This window comes from Sus scrofa, chromosome 1 (assembly GCF_054392235.1).
Source record: "Sus scrofa isolate SSC_HxYL_T2T_F1_AM1 chromosome 1, Sscrofa_HxYL_maternal_Yorkshire_Landrace_v2.0, whole genome shotgun sequence".
Lineage (NCBI taxonomy): Eukaryota > Metazoa > Chordata > Mammalia > Artiodactyla > Suidae > Sus > Sus scrofa.
In genome coordinates, this window is record NC_139383.1 from 119,369,793 (window position 1) to 119,394,456 (window position 24,664).

The following is a 24,664-nucleotide window of genomic DNA, read 5'->3' on the forward strand; positions in this document are numbered from 1 at the left end:
CATCCCCTTGTGATGTTCCTTGTAATGTATTTCTATTTTGTGTTTTTGATTAGAGTATAGCTCATTGAGATCACCTGCCTGCCTTGTCCTTTCTCATAAAACCCATAGTTCCTTTTGGAATTTTTATAGAAGAGCTTATTATGTATTTATAAGTTATAATGACTGGTTGAGAGTTTCCTGATTATTTTTATTTGTATTGACCTGTAAATAAGAAATTTTAATGTATTAACCATGGCTGAATATCAGCACACACACTTATGTATTTATTTTTATGTACTTATGCAATCATAAACATGCATGTTCATCTTTGTTCCAGTTTTGTATACTTTACCCATACTTTAAAAATTTGTGGTATGAATTTTCTTATAATCTCTGAGTTAAAAAATATGTTTTAAAGTAATTATATAACAATTAAAGATAACTGATTCTTTTGCTTGAAAAATATACCACAGGAATCCAAACTTTCATTTCATAATGACAATTTCCGGCTTGGTGAACTCAGACTACATCTTATGGCCTCTGCGGGGAAGATGTTTAAGGATGGCTCAATGGATATCAGTGTTAAACTTAAGACATGCACCCTTGATGATCTCAGAGAAGGAATTGAGAGAGCAACATCAAGGTTTGTCATCTCTGAATTTGCTGGACATTATACAAGATTGATATTGTACTTGATATCGCTACCAGGCATTGATTACTTGGCTTGAGATTGTCAAAAGGGGTCTTTTTTTTTTTTCTTTGTCTTTTTAGGGCTACACTCATGGCATATGGAGGTTCCCAGGCTAGGGGTCCAGTTGGAGCTATGGCCTCCAGCCTACGCCAGAGCCACAGCAATGCAGGATCTGAGCCTCGTCTGCAACCTACACTATAGCTCATGGCAATGCTGGATCCTTAACCCAGTGAAAGAGGCCAGGGATTGAACTCATGTCCTCATGGATGCTAGTTGGGTTTGTTAACCACTGAGCCACGATGGGAACTCCCAAAAGGGGTCTTTTGATCATCCTTTCTGGGATTCTGTTCCTTGGTATTATCAAAAGAGGCCTTTGGTCATAATTTTTAGTTTGAAGTGCATCAAGAAGTAGTACTAATTTTAGGTTCATTTGCTTTGAAGTTTGAATTAAAGGGAAGTTTAATAAAATAGAGTACTGCCTTAAAATTAGGACCTTTGAAAATATAAGAATTTTAATAGTTAAATACGCATAGAGTGGTTTGTTGGTAATAGGTTTTTCTAAATTGTTCCCAGTTGGCAGAATCTTTTTTCATAAAAGCCTTAAAGTTACAGATCTTTCTTTTGTCTTATTTATTTTGTTTACATATTTTAAAACAGTTCTGTGAGGTTTCTTTAAAAGTTTTAATAGGTCAACCATACTTAAATTTAATTAAAAAGGACCCCACAGGATTTTAAAAGAAGTTTTAGTAAAATGGAATCCCTAATTTTTGTGTTACCAACCCATTTTCGAAAGATTAATTTCTATCATCTTACTGTATAGTGAGAAATATGTAACTTCAGTAGCCTAATAATATTTTTATTCCTTTCTCAAATAATGAGATGTATAATATTTTTGTCCTTGATGTTTTTTGGAGAAAAATTGTGCTGCTACCTAAAGTTGGACTCCATTGAATACTTGTCAGATACTTCAGAGCCCTTTATTTTTCTACAAGAAGAATAACTGAGGATAGAGTGCTGTCATGCAACAGCTTTTCTAATTTGCAAATTTCATGTCTTGGGGTAGCCTTCATAGATGTCTATGCAAGGGTGATAAAGGCCATTCTTCTATTTTGTAGCCTGGTCTTTCCCACATGATAGTGTGGGAACTATCATGGCTGGCGCTTGATGAACACAGGCTGATTTGAATTACGTTGAATATTTTGGGACTCAGTTGTATAGGATGATCTTTGGAGAGAAATTCCTTTGGGTGGTTTTATTTCATAAAACAACTTAAAGAGGTTGTCTTTGAAATTTTGTGGGACCACATTAATGTGTTTTGTTAATTGCCAAACTTGCTTTCAGCAGTCAATGATTTGCTTTTCTAGTATTGAATTACAATCATAAAATACTCTGTAATTGCATATTAACATGAAACTTTGCTGTGGAAACCAGGAGACCATGTCTTCGTTGCCAGTTAGCGAATTAGACTCCACTTAACAGTGATCTGTTTTCTATTCAGATTGGAAACTAAAAGGTGGAGGAAAAATTAAGATGTATAGGAAATTCTTCATTTTTTTAATTGTTTTAGCAGGAATAAAATAATGTGTATATATATGTATATATTTTTTTCAGAATGATTGATAAAAAAAATGGCCAAAATGACAATAGTTCTATGATTGACATAAGTTACAAACAAGGCAAAAATGGAAGTCATGTTGATGCCGTTCTTGACAAGCTGTATGTATGTGCCAGTGTGGAATTTCTGATGACTGTGGCAGATTTCTTCATCAAAGCTGTACCTCAGAGTCCAGAAAATACAACAAAAGAGTCACAGATTCCACTGCGACAGACTGCCTTAGCAAAAATCAAGATGGAGAAAGGTTAGCAGGATTTATCTGTCATAGATGACAATTTGTCATTTATTTTACCAAAATTGCAAAACAGGAAAAAAGAGAAATGGAGAATTTAAGAATGTAACATTACTTTTCAAAAGTTTTACTGGAAAACTTCACTAAGCATAGATTTTTAAGAGAGAGGTGAAGTAGAAATATGTATTTGATGAAGGGTCGAGAAACCCCCACTCTAGTTCCAACTCTGCCGTTAACATTTCTTTACTCTTCCTTTATAGAGGGATTTAATCTAGGTCTGTAGTTGGCAGCCTTTTTTATAGAAAGAGAATTTTTTTTTTTTTTGCTTTTTTTTCGGGGGTGTGGGGCACACTTGCGGCATATGGAAGTTCCCAGGCTAGGGGTTGAATCAGAGCTGCAGCTGCCGGCCTTTGCCGCAGCCATAGCAATGCCGGATGCGAGCCATGTCTGTGACCTATACCATAGCTCATGGCAATACCGGATCCTTAACCCATAGCCTCATGGATGCTAGTCGATACTAGTCAGATTCTTTACTGCTGAGCCATGATAGGAACTCTTCTTTTTAAATTTTTTTTTGAATTCCTTTTTTTTTGATTTTTGTTTTTGCCAATGTGCAGCAGCTTGATGTGGAATCTCAGTTCCCAAACCAGAGAATGTACCTGGCCCACAGCAATGAAAGCGCCAAGTCCTAACCACTAGACCACCAGGAAACTCTGAAAGAGAATCTTTTTATACAAAGAAAATATTTGAAAGAATTATTGCATACTGAAGAGCAATTAAACGTACAAGCAGGGGGGCGGGGTATTGGGAAGACCCACTCTGATGCCTCTGGTCACCACCTCAGACTCCTTACAGTTAGCAAAGGGCTTGCAAATGTCTGATATCCATGTATGCGGATCCTACTCCACCTACAAAGATTTATTCCAGCATTGCCAGGCAGATCAGTGATTTTTCTCTGTTAAATTATCATTGTCTAAGATCAGACATTTTTTCTCTATAATGTGTAACTCAGCAAGATTGGAAAACTGCCATTTACTGGCAAGGTCAGAATTTCATTTTTCCATTTACCTTTCTTAAATAGTAATCATGTCTCTGTATTAATATATAATGTAATATATTTATACCATAGACTGTGGGACACTGACTATATAGTTAAGAGTGAAATCAAAGTAAACAAGTAGTAATGGTCTGTGTACTTTGCAGGGTCTCCTATCCTCTTCCTGGTATCCCCTCTCCTGTTTTCCCTTCATTGCTTCTGCAGCATAACATAATGCACACTTGAATGTATATACATGCATTGTATATATACGTTAATTCTGACAAAAAGAACTTCAAAACAAGATTTTTTCTGCTAGGTCAGAGTGCAAATGGTCTTCTTACAGCAGGGATCAAGGTCGCATTATCCCACATAATCAGCATTTGTTAATAATCATTTATCATTAGTATTAACCAATCAGGTATTAATACTGTTAATTTCACTGTATCCATAATAGCAGGATACTAGAGGCAACTTAGTAACATAGAGATAACATGTATCCAAGTGACAAGATTTACTTTACTAGAGCTTTCATGGTTCCTATTTTTGTTTCTTCAGATGATTCTGTAAGACCAAATATGACCTTAAAGGCCAAGATCACAGATCCAGAGGTGGTATTTGTTGCCAACCTGACCAAGGCTGATGCTCCTGCTCTGACAGCCTCATTCCAGTGTAATCTCTCTCTGTCAACATCGAAACTTGAGCAGATGATGGAAGCTTCTGTGAGAGATCTTAAAGTGCTTGCCTGCCCTTTTCTCAGAGAAAGGAGAGGAAAAAACATTACTACAGTAAGAATTGCCTTAAAAGTTGGATTGAAGTATGGCAGAAATTGTTGCTTCATAGAATCCTAGATTGTGAGAGCTCTGTAGAACTTGAGAGAGTATTTACTCCAGCTTGAGATTTTACAGATGAGGGTTATTGAATTCCAAAGATATTAAATGATTTAGCCCTGTCCGTAGTGACAGAACTGTGGACTACACTTGTTTTCTTTTCTTTATACCATATTGTGCAGAACAGTATTTGAATCTTAGTACAAATTACCATTCCTTTTCAGCTGTTGCTTTTGTTTACCACTGTATATCTAGTGAATGAGTGCACGAACCAAAATGTTAATTGGAGTCATGTGACCAAAAGATATTATGTTTTGCTGTATTATAAGTTAACTTCAGTTACGCTTTGACATTACTGTTGAAAAATATGATTTTAGTAACATTAATTACCATGCCAATTGTTTTTTAATGTTAAATTGATAATTTTATGTTGAAGAGCATCATTACATAATGTGACTCATTTGCAGTGTTATTTTAAATTACAAAAATTTGTGGACAGCGAGTTTCTGTTATGGTTCAGTGGGTTAAGGACCCTACATGGTCTCGGTGAGGAGGCCATTTCAATCCCTGACCTCTCTCAGTAGGTTGAGTATCTGGCATTGCTGCAGCCATAGTGTAGGTCACAAATGTGGCTCATATTCTGTTGCAGTGGCTGTGGTAAAGCCCTCAGCTGCAGCTCCATATGGACCCCTATTGTGGGAACTTTCCTATGCTGCAGGTACAGCTGTTAAAAAAAAAAAAAAACATTGTGGAAGAGTGACTTGCATAAAGAAATGCAGTGCTAAGTTTAATCTTTATCATGAAACATTCTTTAGTGGGATCATCTTCTTTTGCCACAGAAAGCTTATATTAATCATTGCATTTAAAGCTCATCCTAATTTTTTAAAAATTATAGTTGATTTATAATGTCAATTTCTGCTGACTCATCCTAATTTTTTTAAATGAAAATTATGCAATGCTAATCCCTCCATTCAGTTTCAGGTCTAAGATTATTTTATTTACTTATTTAATGATATTTGGAAATATAGTCTTCATGGTTTCAGTAAATCAAGTTTGAAGATTTGAAATTTTCTCAAATAAGAACCTTACAGGGAAATTCAGGACTGTCTGGTTGTTAATCATCTGGAAACTATTCATTTATCTCCCTTAGTATAGTCATTTTTTTTAAAGTGTTAACAGAACTATTTATTTAGAATAATAATTTCAAGTGATTTAGTGATCGTTAAAAATTATAATGAAATATGAATTCATTTCCTCATTTACCTCTTTGCAAATATAAGACGTTACCATAGTCTTTAGCTCAGTTTTATAGATAGCTTTAAAATGTGTTTTACACAAGGAATCATTTAAAAGATATTTTAGCAAAAGGAAACATTTTTTTAATGATTTTTATTTTTTCCATTTTAGTTGGTTTACAGTGTTCTGTCAATTTTCTACGTACAGCAAAGTGACGCAGCCACACATAAATATATATACACATTCTTTTTCTCACATTATCCTCCTTCATGCTCTATCACAAGTGACTAGATATAGTTCCCTGAGCTATACAGCAGGATCTCATTGCTTATCTACTCCAAATGCGATAGTTTGCATCTATTAATCCCAGACTCCCAGTTACATCCCACTCCCTCGCCCTTCCCCTTGGCAACCACAAATCTGTTCTCCAAGTCTATGAGTTTCTTTTCTGTGGAAAGGTTCGTTTGTGCCATATATTACATTCCAGATATAAGTGATACCATATGGTATTTCTTCTGACTTATTTGACTTAGTACGAGTCTCTCGTTCCATCCATGTTGCTGCTAATGGCATTATTTTGTTCTTTTTATGGCTGAGTAGTATTCCATTGTGTATATATACCATGTCTTCTTAATCCATTCATCTGTCAGTGGACATTTGGGTTGTTTCCATGTCTTGGCTATTGTGAAGAGTGCTGCAATGAACATATGGGTGCATGTATGTTTTTCAAGGAAAGTTTTGTCCGGATATATGCCCAAGAGTGAGATTGCTGGGTCATATGGTAGTTCTATATTTAGTTTTCTGAGGTACCTCCATACTGTCTTCCATAGTGCTTGTACCAGTTTACATTCCCACCGACAGTGCAGGGGAGGGTTCCGTTTTCTCCATATCCTCTCCAGCATTTGTTATTTGTTGACTTGTTAATGATGGCCTTTCTGACAGGTGTGTGGTGGTACTTCATAGTAGTTTTGATTTTCATTTCTCTAGTAATTAGTGATTTTGAGCATTTTTTCATGTGCCTGTTGACCATCTGTATATCTTCTCTGGAGAAATGTCTATTCAGGTGCAAAAGGAAACATTTTAAACTTCTGCTAGTAAATGTGCATCATTACTTAAGAATTTGGCATAAAAGAAGTGATCAGAACTGCTTAAAGTCCTTTAACTATCATCACATAATATGATGTCATAATTTGGAGGAGCTCTCACCAGAGATTCTCAGAGAATTAAATTTGCCTTTTCATTTTGAGTAGTAGGCCATTGTTAAAGATATCAAATTAATAAGACATATTCATAAGTCAATTTTATTTATTTCTAGGTCTTACAACCCTGTACTTTATTTATGGAAAAATGTACATGGGCTTCAGGAAAAGAAAATATAAATGTTAAAGTTGAAGAATTTACGATTAAGGTTAGTGCCTGTCATATTATTTGGGTGAAAATTAATTTTTACTTTTTCTTTTGATGTCTCTCATATCTACAGCATTATGCTAGTCATATATTTAATAATAAATACCTCTGACATTAAAATACATTTTTCTTTAATACCAATATTTGCTCTTTTCTTTGAAAAAGTGCAGTTGACCCTTGGACATTTTGAGATAAGGAGTGTATTTAACTTTATCATCAGCTCAAACATTATATTGCTTAAACTTTGGGAAACCATGGGTAGCTATTTGATTAGGCATCAGGTCACATAGAGAGAGGTTTGTGTCCTGAACTAAAGAGAGTTTGAATCTTATGCTAAAAGTTATGGGAAGTTGTTGAGGATGTTGGGCCTAGGAATGATGTGCTCAGATTTGGGTTTTAGAAAATTCATGTGATGGGTGAACTGAGACGGTGCTGAGTGGACTTAGAAGACATCAACTTTCTGTAAAGCTGAGTTACAGTGATTGGAGTGAAGAGATGAACAAAGGTACTCCAAAGATAACAGGAGGTAGACTTTTCAGATCTTAGGGTGAAAAGGGTCCCTGGTGATTCTGTGGGTTCCTGTTTCAGTGAGACAAAGGAAAACCATGTGTTTATGTCTTAATCAGGATCACAAACTTTGGTTATATTTAATGCAAAAATGAGAAATTCAGTAGCACTTCTACATTTTTTTTGTTCACATTAACATTATTTTACTCTAAAGTAATTTAACTTTAGGTTTCAACAGATGACAAACACATTAATTACTTAATTCTAAAATACCCAGGCATGGCGCAGCAGAAACGAATCTGACTGGGAACCATGAGGTTGCAGGTTCGATCCCTGGCCTCACTCAGTGGGTTAAGAATCTGACATTGCCGTGAGCTGTGGTATAGGTCGCAGATGTGGCTTGGATCTGGCATTGCTGTGGCTGCAGCATAGGCCAGAAGCAACAGCTCCAATTAGACCCCTAGCCTGGGAACCTTCATATGCCACTGATGCAGCCGTAAAAAGATAAAAAGACAAAAAAAAATTAAAAAATAAAATAACCTGGGAAGAAATCACTGTTAGGAGGTTAGTCGGCACATGATTTTGTGTGTTCTCTTGTGTTTTCTTTAGCCATGAATTTGAAATACTTAAAATTTTAATTAGTTACTTAAAATTTTTTGTATTATGTATTAATTCTTCTCGTATGGGAAATAATTTATTCTAAATTTTTTCTTCTTTTTTTTTAAGATTTCACCCATAATTCTTAATACTGTGATGACAATAATGGCTGCTCTGTCTCCGAAGACAAAAGATGATGAATCCAAAGATACATCTAAGGAAATGGAAAATCTCTGGGGGGTCAAATCTATTAGTGATTATAACTCTTGGTTTCTTGGAGTTGATATGGCAACAGAAATAACAGAAAATTTCAAAGACATTGAAAATCCATTGATAGAGGAAAATTGTACTGTTGTTATAGAGTCAGTTCAAGTTACCTTAGAATGTGGCCTTGGGCATCGAACTGTGCCTTTATTATTGGCAGAGTCTAAATTCTCAGGAAATATTAAAAATTGGACTTCCCTAATGACTGCTGCTGCTGACATGACATTAGAGGTATGACCACATCATTTCGTACCTCCAGAGGCAACTTCTCAAACGTACAATTGAATTCAGGAATGAGCTGTGTGTGTGTGTGTGTGTGACCGTAGCAAGTGTATATATGAATAGATAATACACTATAATATTTAATTTGTGGATGTATAGTATTATTTATTTGGTCATCATCTTTTAAAGGTTCTTTTGTAAAATAAATTGTTAATGGCAGCAAAGTAAGAGAGTAAAAGAAAATGCACCTTCTTTGTTGTATATATTCTTCATGTCTTTAGGTGTATTGTTATAATGGTTATTGACGCACAACAATCAATTAATATTTTTTCCTATTAATTATGGAAATATGTAGTTAAACTTGAAAGATTCTTATTATAATTATGTGCCTTTTCAGGTTCATTATTACAATGAGACCCATGCTGTTTGGGAGCCACTGATTGAGAGAGTGGAGGGGAAGAGACCATGGAATTTAAGGCTTGCTGTAAGGAAATCGTAAAATATCATTGTATAGACTGACACTAGGCACCTTCATTTCTATGTATGTATTTTTTAGTTCAGAGATTCTCAAGATGTCATTCAGGATCCTTGAAGCCCTTTCAGAGGATCATGCGATCAGAATTCTTTTCAAAATAATATCCAGACATTATATATTATTTTCATTCTCTCATGAGCATATGGTGGTATTTCCAGACTATGTAATTTTGTAACAGAATGAATACAGAAGCAGAGACCACCTATCTTCTCTTAAGGCTTGCACCAAAGAGATTTGTAAATGCTCCTCTTCTCACTGTGCATTTTTAATAGGTAGTTTTCATTAAAATATTATTTATGTTATCTTTGTAATTGATTTTAAATGAATATTTAAATTTTTTTCAGTTTTAGTTTCTCATAGAGTACACATTGATAAGTATAACCACATAAATGAAGCTCTTTGGGATCGTCACTCATTTTAAGAGACCAGAAAACCTAAGAGTTGCTCTTCTGGTTCATGAATTCTTTTGTTATCTCTTTATGGACTTCTTGAGAAAACTTCAGAATTCTAGGTACTGAAGCACATCTTTCTAGATTAACAGGAACATACATTCATGTTCACAGATTATCACAGCACACCTCTTTGAGGCGGCCTGACTCCAGTGTGAGGCACTGAAATTGACTCAGCAAATTCTTATTTTAAAGATGAGCAGTCGCTTATCCTGTGTCCCAGTTTCTTTTCAGTAGAAGCACTATCTCTGACCTACCTCTCTGTGGAATAGGCAGGCTAACAAAGAATGCTTTCCAAGGCTTTTGAAATGCTTTTAGAACAGAAGCTGTGATGGAATATGATGGCTGGTTCAAAGCTTACCATATTATTTATTTATAGGTGTTACTGGTAAAAAGTAGAAGGAATTCCAGATGTTATTCCCGTAAGGCTCAATTTAGACTTCAGGGTCATCTTAGAGTGTCTATCAACATATAAATGACCAATTAGTCAGGTGACACTGGCGAAACAGCTTTCTCTGGGGAATGCGCAGGAGACAAATACGGTAACTCACTTGGAGTGCTTTCCTGGCACAATTCAAAATGTTTTCCTGTGTGGGGGCCACACCCTGAAAGAAGGAATGCTGGTCTGTGCTAAGTTAGGGTGAAGCATTGAATATCTTTGAAAATGAGACTTCTACTATGGAGCCTTAATATAAAGGGACAAATCTAGGAGAATTTAACTCTTTTGACAGTATTTTGATTTTATTATTAATTGGCTAATAAATTTGTTACATATTTTTACTCATAGGTAAAGAAGAATCCAGTCCAGGATAAAAGTTTGATGCCAGGAGATGATTTTATGGTACTTCCTGAGCCTCAAACAGAAGTTAACATTTCTTCAGGAGATACAATGAACATAACAGTATCCAAAAGTTGTCTCAACGTTTTCAACAATTTAGCAAAAGTATGTTTGGTTCTTGCTTGGAATAGTTCAAATAGAGTTTTAAATTGATTTGTGAATTTTTGTTTGTTTGTTTGTTGTCATCAAAGTTAGTTTCCAAAAAAAAAAAAAAAAAAAGGTGTAGCCTTAACTTAGTTTTTGGAAAATTTTGAATTTTGTAGAAATTTCACTGTGATGTTGTGTTCCTTTACAGGGCTTTTCGGAGGGCACTGCTTCTACTTTTGACTATTCTTTAAAAGACCGGGCTCCTTTTACAGTAACAAATTCTGTAGGTGTTCCCATTAAAGTGCAGCCTAGTCATAATCTCAAAGTGATGGGCTCCCTTGAGAAAAGTGATGTATGTGATGTTGGTGCTGGTCAGAGTCTGGAATTGGAATATGCCAACGTGGAGCCTTCACATCAAGGGAAACTCTCTATCCTGAGCCGTCAGGAAAGCTCCCTCTTCACTCTGACATTTGGTATGCAGTATTTTATTTTTAAGGGCATCTTTGGAATTATTGTCAGCTTATTTTTGATAAAGTATGGGAAAATATTTTGCTGCAAATACTTTGAGGGACAACATTTCTAAAGGCTTGAACCACATAGGTGATAAATTTTTGTCTTCTATTTTCTTCCTCCAAACTTGAGAAAATTAAACTTGATTAATTTAAAGATTACCACAGAAAACTCGATTATTTTTAGGCACTTAAATAGTGCAATATGTAGCATGTGTCAAAAAAGATGGGGGTCCAGTAAGGAGAGGAAATAACTATGTTTGAAAGTCCTAAAATGTTGACAGAGTATCACCATTTCAAAAAAGGGTGATTTTTATTGCTATATAGTTGAGACAATGAGGAACAAGTTGGATTTTTTTAATACATTTAAAATCCCAAGAGAAATTATTTTAGGTCAATTTCTAATAGTATCTAGTTTCCTTTCTTTGTTAGTTCCTGTGTCTTAGGAAAGGATTTTGTGTAGTCATCATTTGTACTCATGAGGAAGAACACTCTTGTCATAATTTTGAGATGCTGCTGCTGATTCTCTCTGATAAACATATATGTAAATTAATATTTGGACTGCTTCTCACTTATGCTCTGCCTTAGCACCTCATGGATATACAGAAGTTGCAAAAGTCCCTGTGGCCAGACCTGGACGGCGGCTATATAATGTGTCGAATCCTAATGCCAGTCATTCCAACTCACTCGTGGTACAAATTGATGCAACTGAAGGGAATAAAGTAATTACCCTTCGTTCTCCCCTGCAGGTAATGCATTAAAGCAAATTGTGTTTCTTTAAGTATATCAAGAAATATTAAATTGTTTGGCCAAATATAGGAATATAGTAAAACTTCATTAGTCAATATTGATTGTTCAGAAATAAATAATAGATTGAACTGGCTGCTATTTTCTGTTCAACTGACATTTGTAATATTTTTCATTTAAAATATCTCATAAAACATTCTTGTTAAAGACTGTTTTTTGTTGTCTCCTGGGTTTAAAATTAATGAAACTTTTTGTCTATTCCTTTAAAAATTATAGGAATATTATAGTAATAACTGATTGTCAAATAGGATAACATTCCATTCTGCTTATATTGCATTTTTCAAGTATGTGTGAAAGAATACACAGACCATCCCAGAAAAAAGACCTCCTCAGAAAAAAATTTTTAGCATGTTAATCTGTGTAAATTTTTTTCTACCTTTAAGGCTTTATCGATTTTTCTTTTTCTGTGCATTATTACAAATTTCAGTGTATGGTCCACAAAAGAACATTTCTTCCTACCTATAGCATCAGATGAAAATAAAAGGATTTCAAATTTTGGCCATTATTGTCTCTCCATTTGCTATTAATTCCAGCCTATGTTACACTGGAGTCAAGAAAAAAAATACCATATTTATTTACCTCATATTTATTTTACTATCGTTTTCTGTGTAGTCACATGGTGCAATGAGAAAAGGTTGTAGTGAAGAAAATATTATGGCTGAAGTATTCAAAGATTAATACAAACTTGAAAGATAATAACATACACTAACAATAAATATATATGTAATAAATAGAATATGTGAATATCCTAATAATTTATAACTGCCATGTGAACATCAAGTTTTGTATATGTAGCACTTCAGTATCTTAAAAATTTTCAGTTACCATAAAAATATCTTCCAATATTGGGCTTGAGACTTTTTAGATCTAACAGTAATCAGGTGCAGTTGACATTTTTCTTTTGAATGTCTGCATCTTTTTAAACAACGTGTATGTCTTTTTGTCCAACAGATTAAAAACCATTTCTCGATTGCATTCATCATCTATAAGTATGTTAAGAATGTTAAGCTGTTGGAACGCATTGGAGTAGCCAGACCTGAAGAGGAGTTCCATGTTCCTTTAGATTCATATAGGTAGATATGTCCTTGAGTGCATTAAGCTGTGAAAAGTTATAGAAGATATCTTTTTAATTCTGTGGATTAAGATCTATAATCTAGAAAAAATAACTTCATATCCTTATTATCTTAAGATTTATGTAAACCAGTTTTAAGACACAGTGTTAGAAAAAAAATACGTTTATGTTATTGAATTTACCAGATGAAAATTTCTTGTTGTAAATTTGATGTTTTAGAATTTTCTGAGACAAGTTTTATTTGATTATCTTTGTATTTGAAATGATTTTTTTGAAAAAGTTACTTTTTACAGACTATTTTCTCCCACAACTTACCTCCACTAGTTAGCTATGTGCTGTTGAGCAGGTTTCCTAACCTTTCTTAACCTTGTTTTTCTCATCTGTGAAAATAGAAATAATAGTACTTATCTTGTAGAGTTACCAAGAAGAGCTAATGTGATTCTGTTCCTTAAGTTCTCATTAAGAAAATTTTTCCCCGCATTCTTTTCTTCTTCTGTAGATGTCAGTTGTTTATTCAGCCAGCTGGTATATTAGAGAGTCAATACAAAGTATCCACCACCTATATTTCCTGGAAGGAAGAGCTTCATAGAAGCAGGGAAGTCAAATGTATACTTCAGTGTCCATCAACAGAAATCAACTTCTTACCTCTCATAGTCAATACAGTTGCTGTGCCTGATGAACTAAGCTATATATGTGCACATGGGGAAGACTGGGATCCAGCTTACATCATTCATCTTTATCCTACTGTCACTTTGAGGAATTTTCTCCCATATTCTCTAAGATATTTACTCGAGGTATACGTCTTGCATTTTTGTTTGACTTTTATTATTGCAGGCCATGAACTCTAGGTTTTTTTTGTTTGTTTTTTAATGGTATTTTCAGTTGAAGTCATTGTTTTACATCGCATACTTATAATGTTTTAATAATATTAATAATAGTAAAAATTGGTATAGCATCTGCTTTGTGACAGCCACTGTATCATATGTTTTACATGTATTAACACATTTAATCCTTATAGTAACTTCCTGAAGAACGGTATTAGACCCACTTTACAGATGAGGAAGCTGAGCCACAGAGGGGCTAAGTGACAGGCTTGGGATCCCACGGCTCATAAATCATAGAGCTGGGATTTGAACTTAAGCAGTTTGGCTCCTTGTTCTCCACCACTGAACCCCGCTGCATCTGCTATTAATTAATAATTATAATAATCTGTTTTTTAAGATAGTGAAATTCTCTCAGCTGAAGTATAGTAAAACACTAGTGAGAAAAGACTTCATCTTAATTTATTATAAAGTTAATTTTAAAGTTTCTTATTTGAAAATAATTATTTGGTTCATGTTTCTGTTGAGCTAAAAAATAATGAGTCTAAAGAAACATTAAGGAACATTTTCTAGTAATGAAGTATGATAAATACTTTTAAATTTCTACATGCCACAACATTTCGAAATATAAAAATCCAGAAAGTGTCTGGATCCTAAATTAATTTTCTTTATCTGACAGCGAGCCACTCCTGAGTCATGAAGAATAAAATTAATTAGGTGAACTAAGCAGTATTTATACAAGAAAAGCTTTCAGTAAGGAAGCCTGATTTATTATGTTGCTGTAATTCATTTTAAAGTACTTCCACCTTAGGGAGTTCCCTTTATGGCTCAGTGGTTAAGGAATCCGACTAGGAACCATGAGATTGCAGGTTCAATCCCTGGCTTCGCTCAGTGGGTAGGATCCAGTGTTGCCATGAACTGTGGTGTAGGTCGCAGATGTGGCTCAGATCCCAAATTGCTGTGGCTCTGGCATAGGCCAACGGCTACAGCTCCGATTAGACCCCTAGCCTGGGAACCTCCATGTGCTGTGGGTGTGGCCCTAGAAAAGACAAAAAATAAACTAAAATAAAGTACTTCCACTTTAGATCACTTGTCAGAATAGTTTGATAACACTTTCCTTATTCTGTTTATATGAGAACCATTAGGTGTAGTGTGTGAATAGAGGATGAAGCTGAAGTGAAGACAGCAAAGTGACTTATCTAATGACATAGCTCTTAATGGAAAATAGCCAGTGTTCCTGAATCCAGCCTTTGATTCTTGGATGGTCTGACTTTTTCTCAGAAATTATAGCCATTGGCCTGCTAGTTGGCAAAAGACAGTTTCTGCCTTTGGCTGTGATACAGTGTTTTCTTTTTAGTCCTTTCTAATTATTGGACATTCATAATATGTAAACATGGTGCCTTAAAGACTTGTCAGTTTATCTGAATCTGGTATGTTATTTAGGATTTGTATAAAATATGGAAGCTATTGTAGAGACCTTTAAAAAATTGGTAAGCAAATTTAGTTCTTATTTGTTTGTTTATAGGGAACAGCAGAAACTCATGAACTAGCAGAAGGCTGTGCTTCTGATGTTCTACACTCAAGAATCAGTGGAGAAATAATGGAATTAGTTCTGATGAAATATCAGGGCAAAAACTGGAATGGACATTTCCGTATCTGTGATACACTTCCCGAATTCTTCCTTGTGTGTTTTTCTTCTGACTCCGCAGAAACGTTAACAGTTGACTTGTCAATACATGTCAAGCGAATTGGCAGCCAGATGGAGCTGTCCATCTTTAGTCCCTACTGGCTAATCAACAAGACTTCTCGGGTTCTCCAATATCGTTCGGAAGATATTCATGTGAAGCATCCAGCTGATTTTAGGGATATTATTTTATTCTCTTTCAAGAAGAAGAACATTTTTAGTAAAAACAAGGTGTGTTTTTGTTGATATAACAAATTAAGATAAATTATGTTTATTATCTATTTATTATTAATCTAAAGCCATAATTCCTTGTTTGCTAAGTGCCACTAGTATGAATTAGGTCCAAGAGGACTCTTAAGAAACACATGATGAAGGAGTTTACGTCATGGCTCAGCAGTTAACAAACCCGACTAGGATTGATGAGGATGTGGGTTTGATCCCTGGCTTCACACAGTGGGTTAAGGATCCAGTGTTGCCGTGGGCTGTGGTATAGGTCTAAGACGCAACTCGGATCCTGTGTTGCTAGGCCAACAGTTGTAGCTCTGATTGGACCCCTAGCCTGGAAACCTCTATATGCTGCGGGTACAGCCCTAAAAAGCAAAAAAAAAAAAAAAGAGGGAGAAAGAAAGAAAAAAGAAATACATGATCAAGTGAGATATTAGGAACTAACAACAGTGGTTTCCTAAGAGTGATGTACCCTTTTCTCCAGTGACCCTAGAATTACTTCTGTTCTTGAAGTAGTGTCTAGTAGAAAGCTTGATTTTATGTAGGTTACCAGTGATGAAATGGCATTTCAAAAGATAAAGCAGTTGAATGTGGTTTGTTTTAACTGAGCCCTCTTATGTGTGAAGCACCAAGGTCGGCCTTCAAGAGAGAAGCCTCGTGCCTAAGGTCTGATCCTTTATGCTCTGGTCCCTTCTTTCCTTATCAGACTCATATCTTGGTACTGTTTATGTCTGGGCCTTTGTATAGCTGTACCCTCTGCCTAGAATGCCTCCTCCCTTAAGGTTTCCCCGTCTGTCTCATGTTTCCTCATTATCTGCTGTTCATACCTTGGCATTCTGCTCTGGCCTGACATGTGTGAGGATTTTCTGACCCTCTAACGTTGGGGTAGATAGCCCATCTGTGTTCCCCTAGAGCAGTGCTTCTCAAGTGTCAGTGTACATTAGAATCACCTAGAGGACTTTGAGAACACATTTCTGGGTCATGCCCCATAGTTTGATTCAGTGCATCCAGTAGGATCTGAGAGTTTGCATTTCTCACAGATTGCCAGGTGATGCTGATGCTGCTGGCCCAGGGACCACACTTTGAGAACCTCTGTCTTAGAGTGTTGATTAGTACTTGATACTGTAATTACCTGTTTATGTGTCTGACCTCTAGTTGTCCTCAGGTTTTATTTATCATCTAGTTGAATAGATGGAGGTTAATAGAGAGGCACAATTAGATCTGGTCTATCTAAATCCCGTAGCCAGAAGTAAACCTTTTAGCCTCTTACCTTGATATCATTTTATTTCTCTTATCTGGCTCTTACCACATTGAGTACATCTTGGATCATTAGTATGTACGTAGTTATGTAGTATGTATTTCCTGTCTCTCTGTTTAGTTGGACGCTCATTGAAGATAGGAACTGTGTCTTGCAGTCTGCTCACCACAAGAAATTTTCATTTGTTGTTTGCAGGATAATGTTAAAGGCATGGATTTGTATATTCTCAGACTTTAAAAACTTGATAGCTCTATATTAAAAGTCTTAACACTGGAAAATATTGTTTTACATTACAGTTCCTTTTTAAATAACAGAGGGTCTCATTGGTATACATCTTTTTTTTTAATAATTTTTTTATTTTCCCACTGTACAGCAAGGGGGTCAGGTTATCCTTACATATATACATTACAATTACATTTTTTCCCCCACCATTTGTTCTGTTGCAACATGAGTATCTAGACAAAGTTCTCAATGCTATTCAGCAGGATCTCCTTGTAAATCTAATCTAAGTTGTGTCTGATAAGCCCAAGCTCCCAATCCCTCCCACCCCTCCCCCTCCCATCAGGCAGCCACAAGTCTCTTCTCCAAGTCTATGATTTTCTTTTCTGAGGAGATGTTCATTTGTGCTGGATATTAGATTCCAGTTATAAGTGATATCATATGGTATGTGTCTTTGTCTTTCTGGCTCATTTCACTCAGGATGAGATTCTCGAGTTCCATCCATGTTGCTCAAATGGCATTATGTCATTCTTTTTTATGGCTGAGTAGTATGCCATTGTGTATATATACCACCTCTTCCAAATCCAATCATCTATCGATGGACATTTGGGTTGTTTCCATGTCTTGGCTATTGTGAATAGTGCTGCAATGAACATGCGGGTGCACGTGTCTCTTTTAAGGAGAGTTTTGTCTGGATAGATGCCCAAGAGTGGGATTGCGGGGTCATATGGAAGTTCTATGTATAGATTTCTAAGGTATCTCCAAACTGTTCTCCATAGTGGCTGTATCATTGGTATACATCTTTAAATTCACTATGCTCATTGCGTAGGTGAATGGGAAGGTCAGAGTTCTGCTTTTATTATACTAGACCCTACAGTTTCTGTGGTTCTGTTATCCATTTGCAGTATGGCTTGGATTATATTTTTCTTGTGTCTCATGTTACTAAATAAACTTTTAGTGGTTTAGCAGGTGTCTATCAAATAAAATTAATGTAGTATTTTAGATTTTTTTATGATGATTTGTGTTCCCTGATGTAGGTACAATTAAAAATTTCAACTAGTTCCTGGTCTAATAGTTTTTCATTGGATACAGTGGGAAATTATGGGTGTGTGAAGTGTCCTGCCAACAATATGGAATACCTGGTAAGATTTTGTTTGCTTATTTACCTTTGATTTCATTCACATTTTCTTCAGTTCAGTAAAAGAGCAAGATCCCAAGGGGTATAGAAATGTGAACTCAAAGTAGTATGTGGAGGACTGTTACATCTGTCTGTGTCTGCTGGTATCAAGGCAAAACCTAAAGTTGTCAAAGTGTAAGATGGTGAGTTGAAGGAGTTTCCTGGTGCTCTAGTGGTTAGGGCCTGGTGCTTTCACCACTGCAGCCAGGGTTCAGTCCCTGGTCTGGGAACTGAGATCCCACATCATGTTGCTGCACGCCATGGCTGAGGAGGGAGAGAAAGGATAGTGAGTTGCACTGTTCAGGCATCTTGGTAAATTTTGAAAATAGACCAGAATCACTCCATACCACACTCTGCCAGGCTTTTCTTAAATTTAACTGTGAGAATTTGAATAATCTGATGTTAATTGACTTGTTTTATTACCACTTTGAAATTTTTATTTTATTTTATTGACACCAGATAATAAAGCAGCAAAATGTGATCATATACTAATTTTAAAATAACTTGTTTTGCAATGTAAAAAAGTACAGGATTTTAAAAAATTGTTTGTAATTACAAGTCCTCCTTAAATTACTGATTGATATTTTTTGAATTGATTTCTGAAGGAGCTAAACTAAGGAAACAAAATTTTTCTGCTTAGGGAGAGGATAATCAGTCGTGTAATATGGCTTATAGTTACCATTTTAAGAAATCTTATTTTACAGTATTTTGAGAAATCTGTATGTGAATGGTCTGTGTGTGTGTGTGTGTGTGTGTGTGTGTGTGTGTGTGTATGTACATATTTCAAGCTATGTAAAGTACTGGGAAATGCTAAGCTTTTTGTTTCCTTTCCATAGGTTGGTGTTAGCATCAAAATGAGCAGCTTTAATCTTACACGAATAGTTACTTTGACTCCTTTTTATACCATTGAGAACAAGTCATCCTTAGAAATAGAAGTTGGTGAAATTGCATCTGATGGCTCAATGCCAACTAATAAATGGAACTATATTGCTTCTTCAGAGGTAATGTTTTTCTATAATATACAAATAGGTATAGACATGTAAATAAGAATTATATATATCTTTGTCATACTCACTTTGCTACCATATTTGTGTGTTAAAATATGACAGCCAGCTTTGGAAGACTTTTCTTTCATACTGTAAGAGTATGTTAAAAGAAAAAAATTATTGATACCATTTGCTAGCCCAATCTAGACTGTTAAAATTATCCTCTAGTTCTTCCTATGTGTATAAGCATGGGTATGTACTGTAGAAAGTACACAAAGATAGTGTACTGTGTATTGTCTCAATAGTCAAGATAATGTCCTTATATTCAAGAAGCTTCTAAACTTGTTGAAGGGCTTAAGACCCATGTAAATTAATACATGGAGAAGAAAATAATATATAGTAAGGGAGAGGTGATTGTAGAATCTTGGAATAGATGAGCTGGAAGTCTCCTTGACAATTTCCAAAAATTCAACCCCCGTACTTTACATGGAAGGAAATTGAATCTCATACTTTTTTAGGTCAGTAAAGTTATTGGAGGTTGACGTCATTGTGGTCTAGATCAAAACGGAAAGTTTCCTAGAAGAGCTGCCCTTTAAATTAAAAAGAAGACTTGATAAGATTTAAGATGAAAAGATTAAGTGTGGAGGAGAGAACAGGCATAAAAAATAAGCATTAGTGCTTGATATGCCCAAATTTTTCACCAAATCCGCTGAATTAAGGATAGGACCATTCTTCTGTACATCTCCAAAAAAAAAAAAAAAAAAAAAGAAAGAAAACTAAAAATTTTTAAAACACTTAGTAAAAAAACTTAAGAGGGATTCCAATTACAATATAAACAACTTCTAAGAGGTTAAACCTCTTAAGAGACACAGACTTTCCAAGGCACTTGGAATGATCTCTGTAGACTTGGTAACAAATAAATGCTTCTTAGGTTTTTATCTTTGATGTGAGTTGGACAGCAGTAGCCTTTTTATTCAGAAATAGAATTTTTCCAGTATTCTGTAACAGGGGAACTTTTGTTTTAGGAGCTAAAATCTCAATTTTACAAATAAGAAACCTGAGGCTCAAACAGGAGCATGATTTGATTAAGAGCAAACAGCTAGGAAGATAGTGTCAGGACTTCCAGGAAGGTCCTCTGCCTTCACTTGTCTTCTGGCTTATCTAGGATAAGCTACTCTGTGAAAGAACTTGTAGTGCACTCATAGTGCATCTTTTTTTTTTTTTTTTTTTTTTTTGGTCTTTTTGCCTTTTCTAGGGCTGCTCCCATGGCATATGGAGGTTCCCAGGCTAGGGGTCCAAACAGAGCTGTAGCCGCCGACCTACACCAGAGCCACAGCAATGTGGCATCCAAGCTGCAAAGTCTGCAACCTGTACCATAGCTCATGGCAACGCCGGATCCTTAACCCACTGAGCAAGGCCAGGGACCGAACCCGAAACCTCATGGTTCCTAGTCGGATTCATTAACCACTGCGCCATGACGGGAACTCCACTCATAGTGCATCTTAAGATGGAATGAATAAAAGCAAATGTTATTCAGATTATAATTTTTAAATATTCAAGATATTTGAGTCTTTTTTTTTTTTTTTTTTTTTTTTTTTTGTCTTTTGTCTTTTTAGGACCGAACCTGTGGCATATGGAGGTTCCCAGGCTAGGATCCAATCGGAACTTTAGCTGCCAGCCTACACCACAGCTCATGGCAACGCCAGATCCCTAACCCACTGAGCGAGGCCAGGGATCAAACCTGCAACCCCATGGTTCCTAGTCAGATTCATTTCCGCTGCACCACAGTGGGAACTCCTATTTGAGCCAATCTTAATAGTGCTTCAGTTTCTCATTTTGTAATTAGTCCAGAAGTATGTAAACACCTATGTATCTTTTCTTCTGATGGAGTTTCTTTGGCTTCATAAATAGTTGTACTGTAAATGATCTTAATATGAGATGTAGAAGCACTGTTTTAAGAAAAGTGAAAATCAACTATAATAGAAAAAATAAAAACCTAAAAAAGAAACTTAGTAATAATTGAATCATGACCAATTGAGAATTGAAAACTTTATTAGCTGCTCTCTTATTCATACTCTAGTATTGTTTTTAAGACTGATGTTAGCTTTTATATTTTTAGTGCCTTCCATTTTGGCCTGAAAAATTTTCAGGCAAACTTTGTGTGAGAGTGGTGGGCTATGAGGAATCCTCCAAGCCGTTCTTTTATAACCAGCGGGATAATGGCACTTTATTGAGCCTAGAAGATCTGGTAAGTTTTCCTGTTTTAAAATAAAGTGACTTTGATTTTTACAGTTTGCTTTAAATATTTTATTAAACCGTACTATAAAAAATACTGATAATCATCTGAAGGTGTAGTATATAAATATATAATGCTGTTTGTATATTTGTAAGAAATCAGAGGCAGTGTACTTTTTAGGAAGAACTTAAAAAAATAGTCTTTCTCTATCTGTGTAACTGATTGAGATTCTAAATGTAACATGTTCAGTTTACCAACACCTCAAACATACTTTTTTTTCCTACAATAGAATGGGGGTCTCTTGGTGGATGTCGAGACTGCTACACATTCAACTGTCATAAGCTTTTCTGATTACCATGAGGGATCTGCACCTGCCCTTATAATAAACCATACACCATGGGACGTTCTCACATATAAACAGAGGTATGAAAAACAAATGTTCTTGGGAAGTCTGATTTGCTTTTACTGGTCCACAGTCCCTTTCTAGGAGATACTTGGAGCTACATGTGTTTTACATTGCACGTGTTTTCAAATTTTAGAAAACTAATGGGGAATACATGCTATTTATTACTAATTCTCTCAGCGGATTTTGAGACAGTATTCTGTAATCCAGCACGTTAATATTCCTTCAGCAAAACAACCTGTGAATATTCATAACAAATGGAATAAATGAAACTATTAATAGTTTCACCTCAGTTCAGATCAAGTTTTGTTGCCAAATAACTTTTAACACTAAACTTAGAGAAAATATTTGGACTTTTGAGCTTTTTAAATTTCAGAAATGCAAGTAAGGAATCATGAACCTGTTTAAATATTATCATCTTTTGTAATCTGGTGATGCTCAGTGAACCTCTCCCTATAAATCTGTATCTAGTTGTTTTTTTTTTTCTTTTTTTTGGAATAGTAGATTAAATAAGGCAGATAATTAAAGAAAGATTAAAAATAATAGACTTGGAGAATAGACTTGTGGCTGCTGGGGGGAGAGGGAGGGAGTGGGAGGGATCAGGAGCTTGGGATTATCAGATGCAAACTATTGCTCTTGGAATGGGTTTACAATGAGATCCTGCTGTGTAGCATTGAGAACTATGTCTAGGTACTTACATTGCAACAGAACAATGGGAGGAAAAAGAATGTATACATGTATGTGTAACTTGGTCCCCATGATGTACAGTGGAAAAAATAAATAAATAAAAAAGAAAGATTAAAGGAGAAGGTTAGGTAGTGATGTTGAATGTACAGGCTGATAGGAATTTTGTTGTTCTTGACTGTGCCATCATTTGGCTTGGATGATGCGATTAAATAATGATATAGCAGATAACTTTAAATCCTTAAAATATGTAATACTTATTTGCAAAGAATTATTATTATAAATCTGTAAGGTATATATATATGTATATGGAATTACATATATAATATAGTGCCTTGCAGATTTACTTATACTTTTTTTTTATTTACCTATTCTTTTTTTTTAAATTTACCTATTCTTAACGCTCATGCCTTGAATCTGCTGAGAGATATAAAGCATAGATTGAAATGAAAACCTGATTGGGTTATTTTTTATTTTAGTCCTCTGAAAAGTTTTTTGTACTTCCTAGAGCAATGCTTCTTAAGTATCAATATTAAAATCTCTTAGAAATCTTGTTAAGATGCAAATTCTGATTTAGTAGGTTTTAGGTGGGCCCAGAATTTTGCACTTTCCAGCAAGCCTCCAGGTAATGCTGACGCTGCTGGTGCATAGACCATACTTAGAGTAGCAAAGTTATGGACCCAATTATTTTTCCTCTGAGACCCATATTTTTTGTGCATTGCATTTGATTAAAAATCTTAAATTTGAAAAGTTCCCGTCGTGGCTCAGTGGTTAACGAATCTGAGTAGGAATCATGAGGTTACGGTTCGATCTCAGGCCTTGCTCAGTGGGTTAAGGATCCAGCATTGCCGTGAGCTGTAGTGTAGGTTGCAGATGCGGCTTGGATCCTGCATTGCTGTGGCTCTGGTGTAGGCCGGTGGCTAAAGCTCCGATTGGACCCCTAGCCTGGGAACCTCCATATGCTGCGGGAGTGGCCCAAGAAATAGCAAAAAGACACACAAAAAAAAAAAAAATTCTTAAATTTGAGCACCAAGTAAAGTTCCTCTGCTACTAAAAAATGTACTATTCACAACCTTTTCTGTAGGCGAATTCTGAGATAGCATCTTTTTACCTTAATGAATTCCATTAGTATGATCTTGTTTGGACTGTTTGAGAGTATATAGCAGAAAGGGCAATCAATAGTTTAGTCCTGCAAGCTTCAAAATCACTAGTGTTTTTTTTTTTTTTTAACATTTTAGGGTACTTATTTTTAGGCAGAAGTGTGTTTTGCTAACAAAGACAATTTTATAAAATGTTTGTGCCAGTCTTCTCCTCAGTAAACCACAGATCCAGGTTTCTCAAGACCAGGATATTTGAATTTTCCATCTGTTGTTTATGTTTCAGGGGGTCACAGGAAGAAATGGTACTGCTGCCAAGGCAAGGTCGACTCTTTGCCTGGGCAGACCCTACTGGTACCAGAAAACTTACATGGAGTTATGCAGCAAACATTGGGGAACACGATCTGTTAAAGGTATCATTTGATGTGAACGGGCACTATTGGAATTACCTGATAGCAAAGGAAATAGACAAGCTAGCTTCACACAGTCATCTTTGTCTTTACTAACTAAAAATGAATTGAAAGTGTTTTCAAAATAAGTTGCTTTTGGGTCTTAGATTGCAGATAATTCATGCCATTATAGGTTGCAGACCGGGCTTGGATCCCGAGTTCCTGTGGCTTTCATGTAGGCCAGCAACTGCAGCTCTGATTTGACCCCTAGTCTAGGAAACTTTCCATATGCTGTAGGTGCAGCCCTAAAAAAAACAAAAAAAAACATGAGCATCTTCTAACAAAGTGTTTTTATTTTTATTTATTCATTTTTGTCTTTTGTCTTTTTAGGGCCGCACCTGTGGCATATGGAGGTTCCCGGCCTAGGGGTCTAATCAGAGCTGTAGCTGCTGGCCTACGCTAGAGCCATAGCAATGCCAGATCTGAGCCTCGTCTGCGACCTACACCACAGTTCATAGCAGCAGTGGATCCTTAACCCACTGAGTGAGGCCAGGGATCGAGCGCACAACCTC

At 35.7% G+C, this 24,664-nt stretch overlaps 1 protein-coding gene across 6 annotated transcripts in view; it reads left to right on the top strand.

Moving 5' to 3' along the window:
- Positions 1 to 24,664, top strand: part of VPS13C (vacuolar protein sorting 13 homolog C) — a 174,221-nt gene that overhangs the window by 110,230 nt on the left and 39,327 nt on the right. For all 6 annotated transcript variants that reach the window (XM_021094362.2, XM_021094365.2, XM_021094370.2 and 3 more), the window contains 17 exons: positions 453 to 622; positions 2,282 to 2,529; positions 4,112 to 4,341; positions 6,935 to 7,027; positions 8,260 to 8,625; positions 9,014 to 9,100; positions 10,388 to 10,543; positions 10,734 to 10,998; positions 11,623 to 11,783; positions 12,793 to 12,914; positions 13,413 to 13,707; positions 15,260 to 15,649; positions 18,158 to 18,262; positions 19,134 to 19,298; positions 21,403 to 21,531; positions 21,809 to 21,942; positions 23,990 to 24,116. In XM_021094362.2, the coding sequence (XP_020950021.2) occupies positions 453 to 622; positions 2,282 to 2,529; positions 4,112 to 4,341; positions 6,935 to 7,027; positions 8,260 to 8,625; positions 9,014 to 9,100; positions 10,388 to 10,543; positions 10,734 to 10,998; positions 11,623 to 11,783; positions 12,793 to 12,914; positions 13,413 to 13,707; positions 15,260 to 15,649; positions 18,158 to 18,262; positions 19,134 to 19,298; positions 21,403 to 21,531; positions 21,809 to 21,942; positions 23,990 to 24,116 (3,243 nt within the window). The remainder of the gene's footprint in view (positions 1 to 452; positions 623 to 2,281; positions 2,530 to 4,111; positions 4,342 to 6,934; positions 7,028 to 8,259; positions 8,626 to 9,013; positions 9,101 to 10,387; positions 10,544 to 10,733; positions 10,999 to 11,622; positions 11,784 to 12,792; positions 12,915 to 13,412; positions 13,708 to 15,259; positions 15,650 to 18,157; positions 18,263 to 19,133; positions 19,299 to 21,402; positions 21,532 to 21,808; positions 21,943 to 23,989; positions 24,117 to 24,664) is intronic.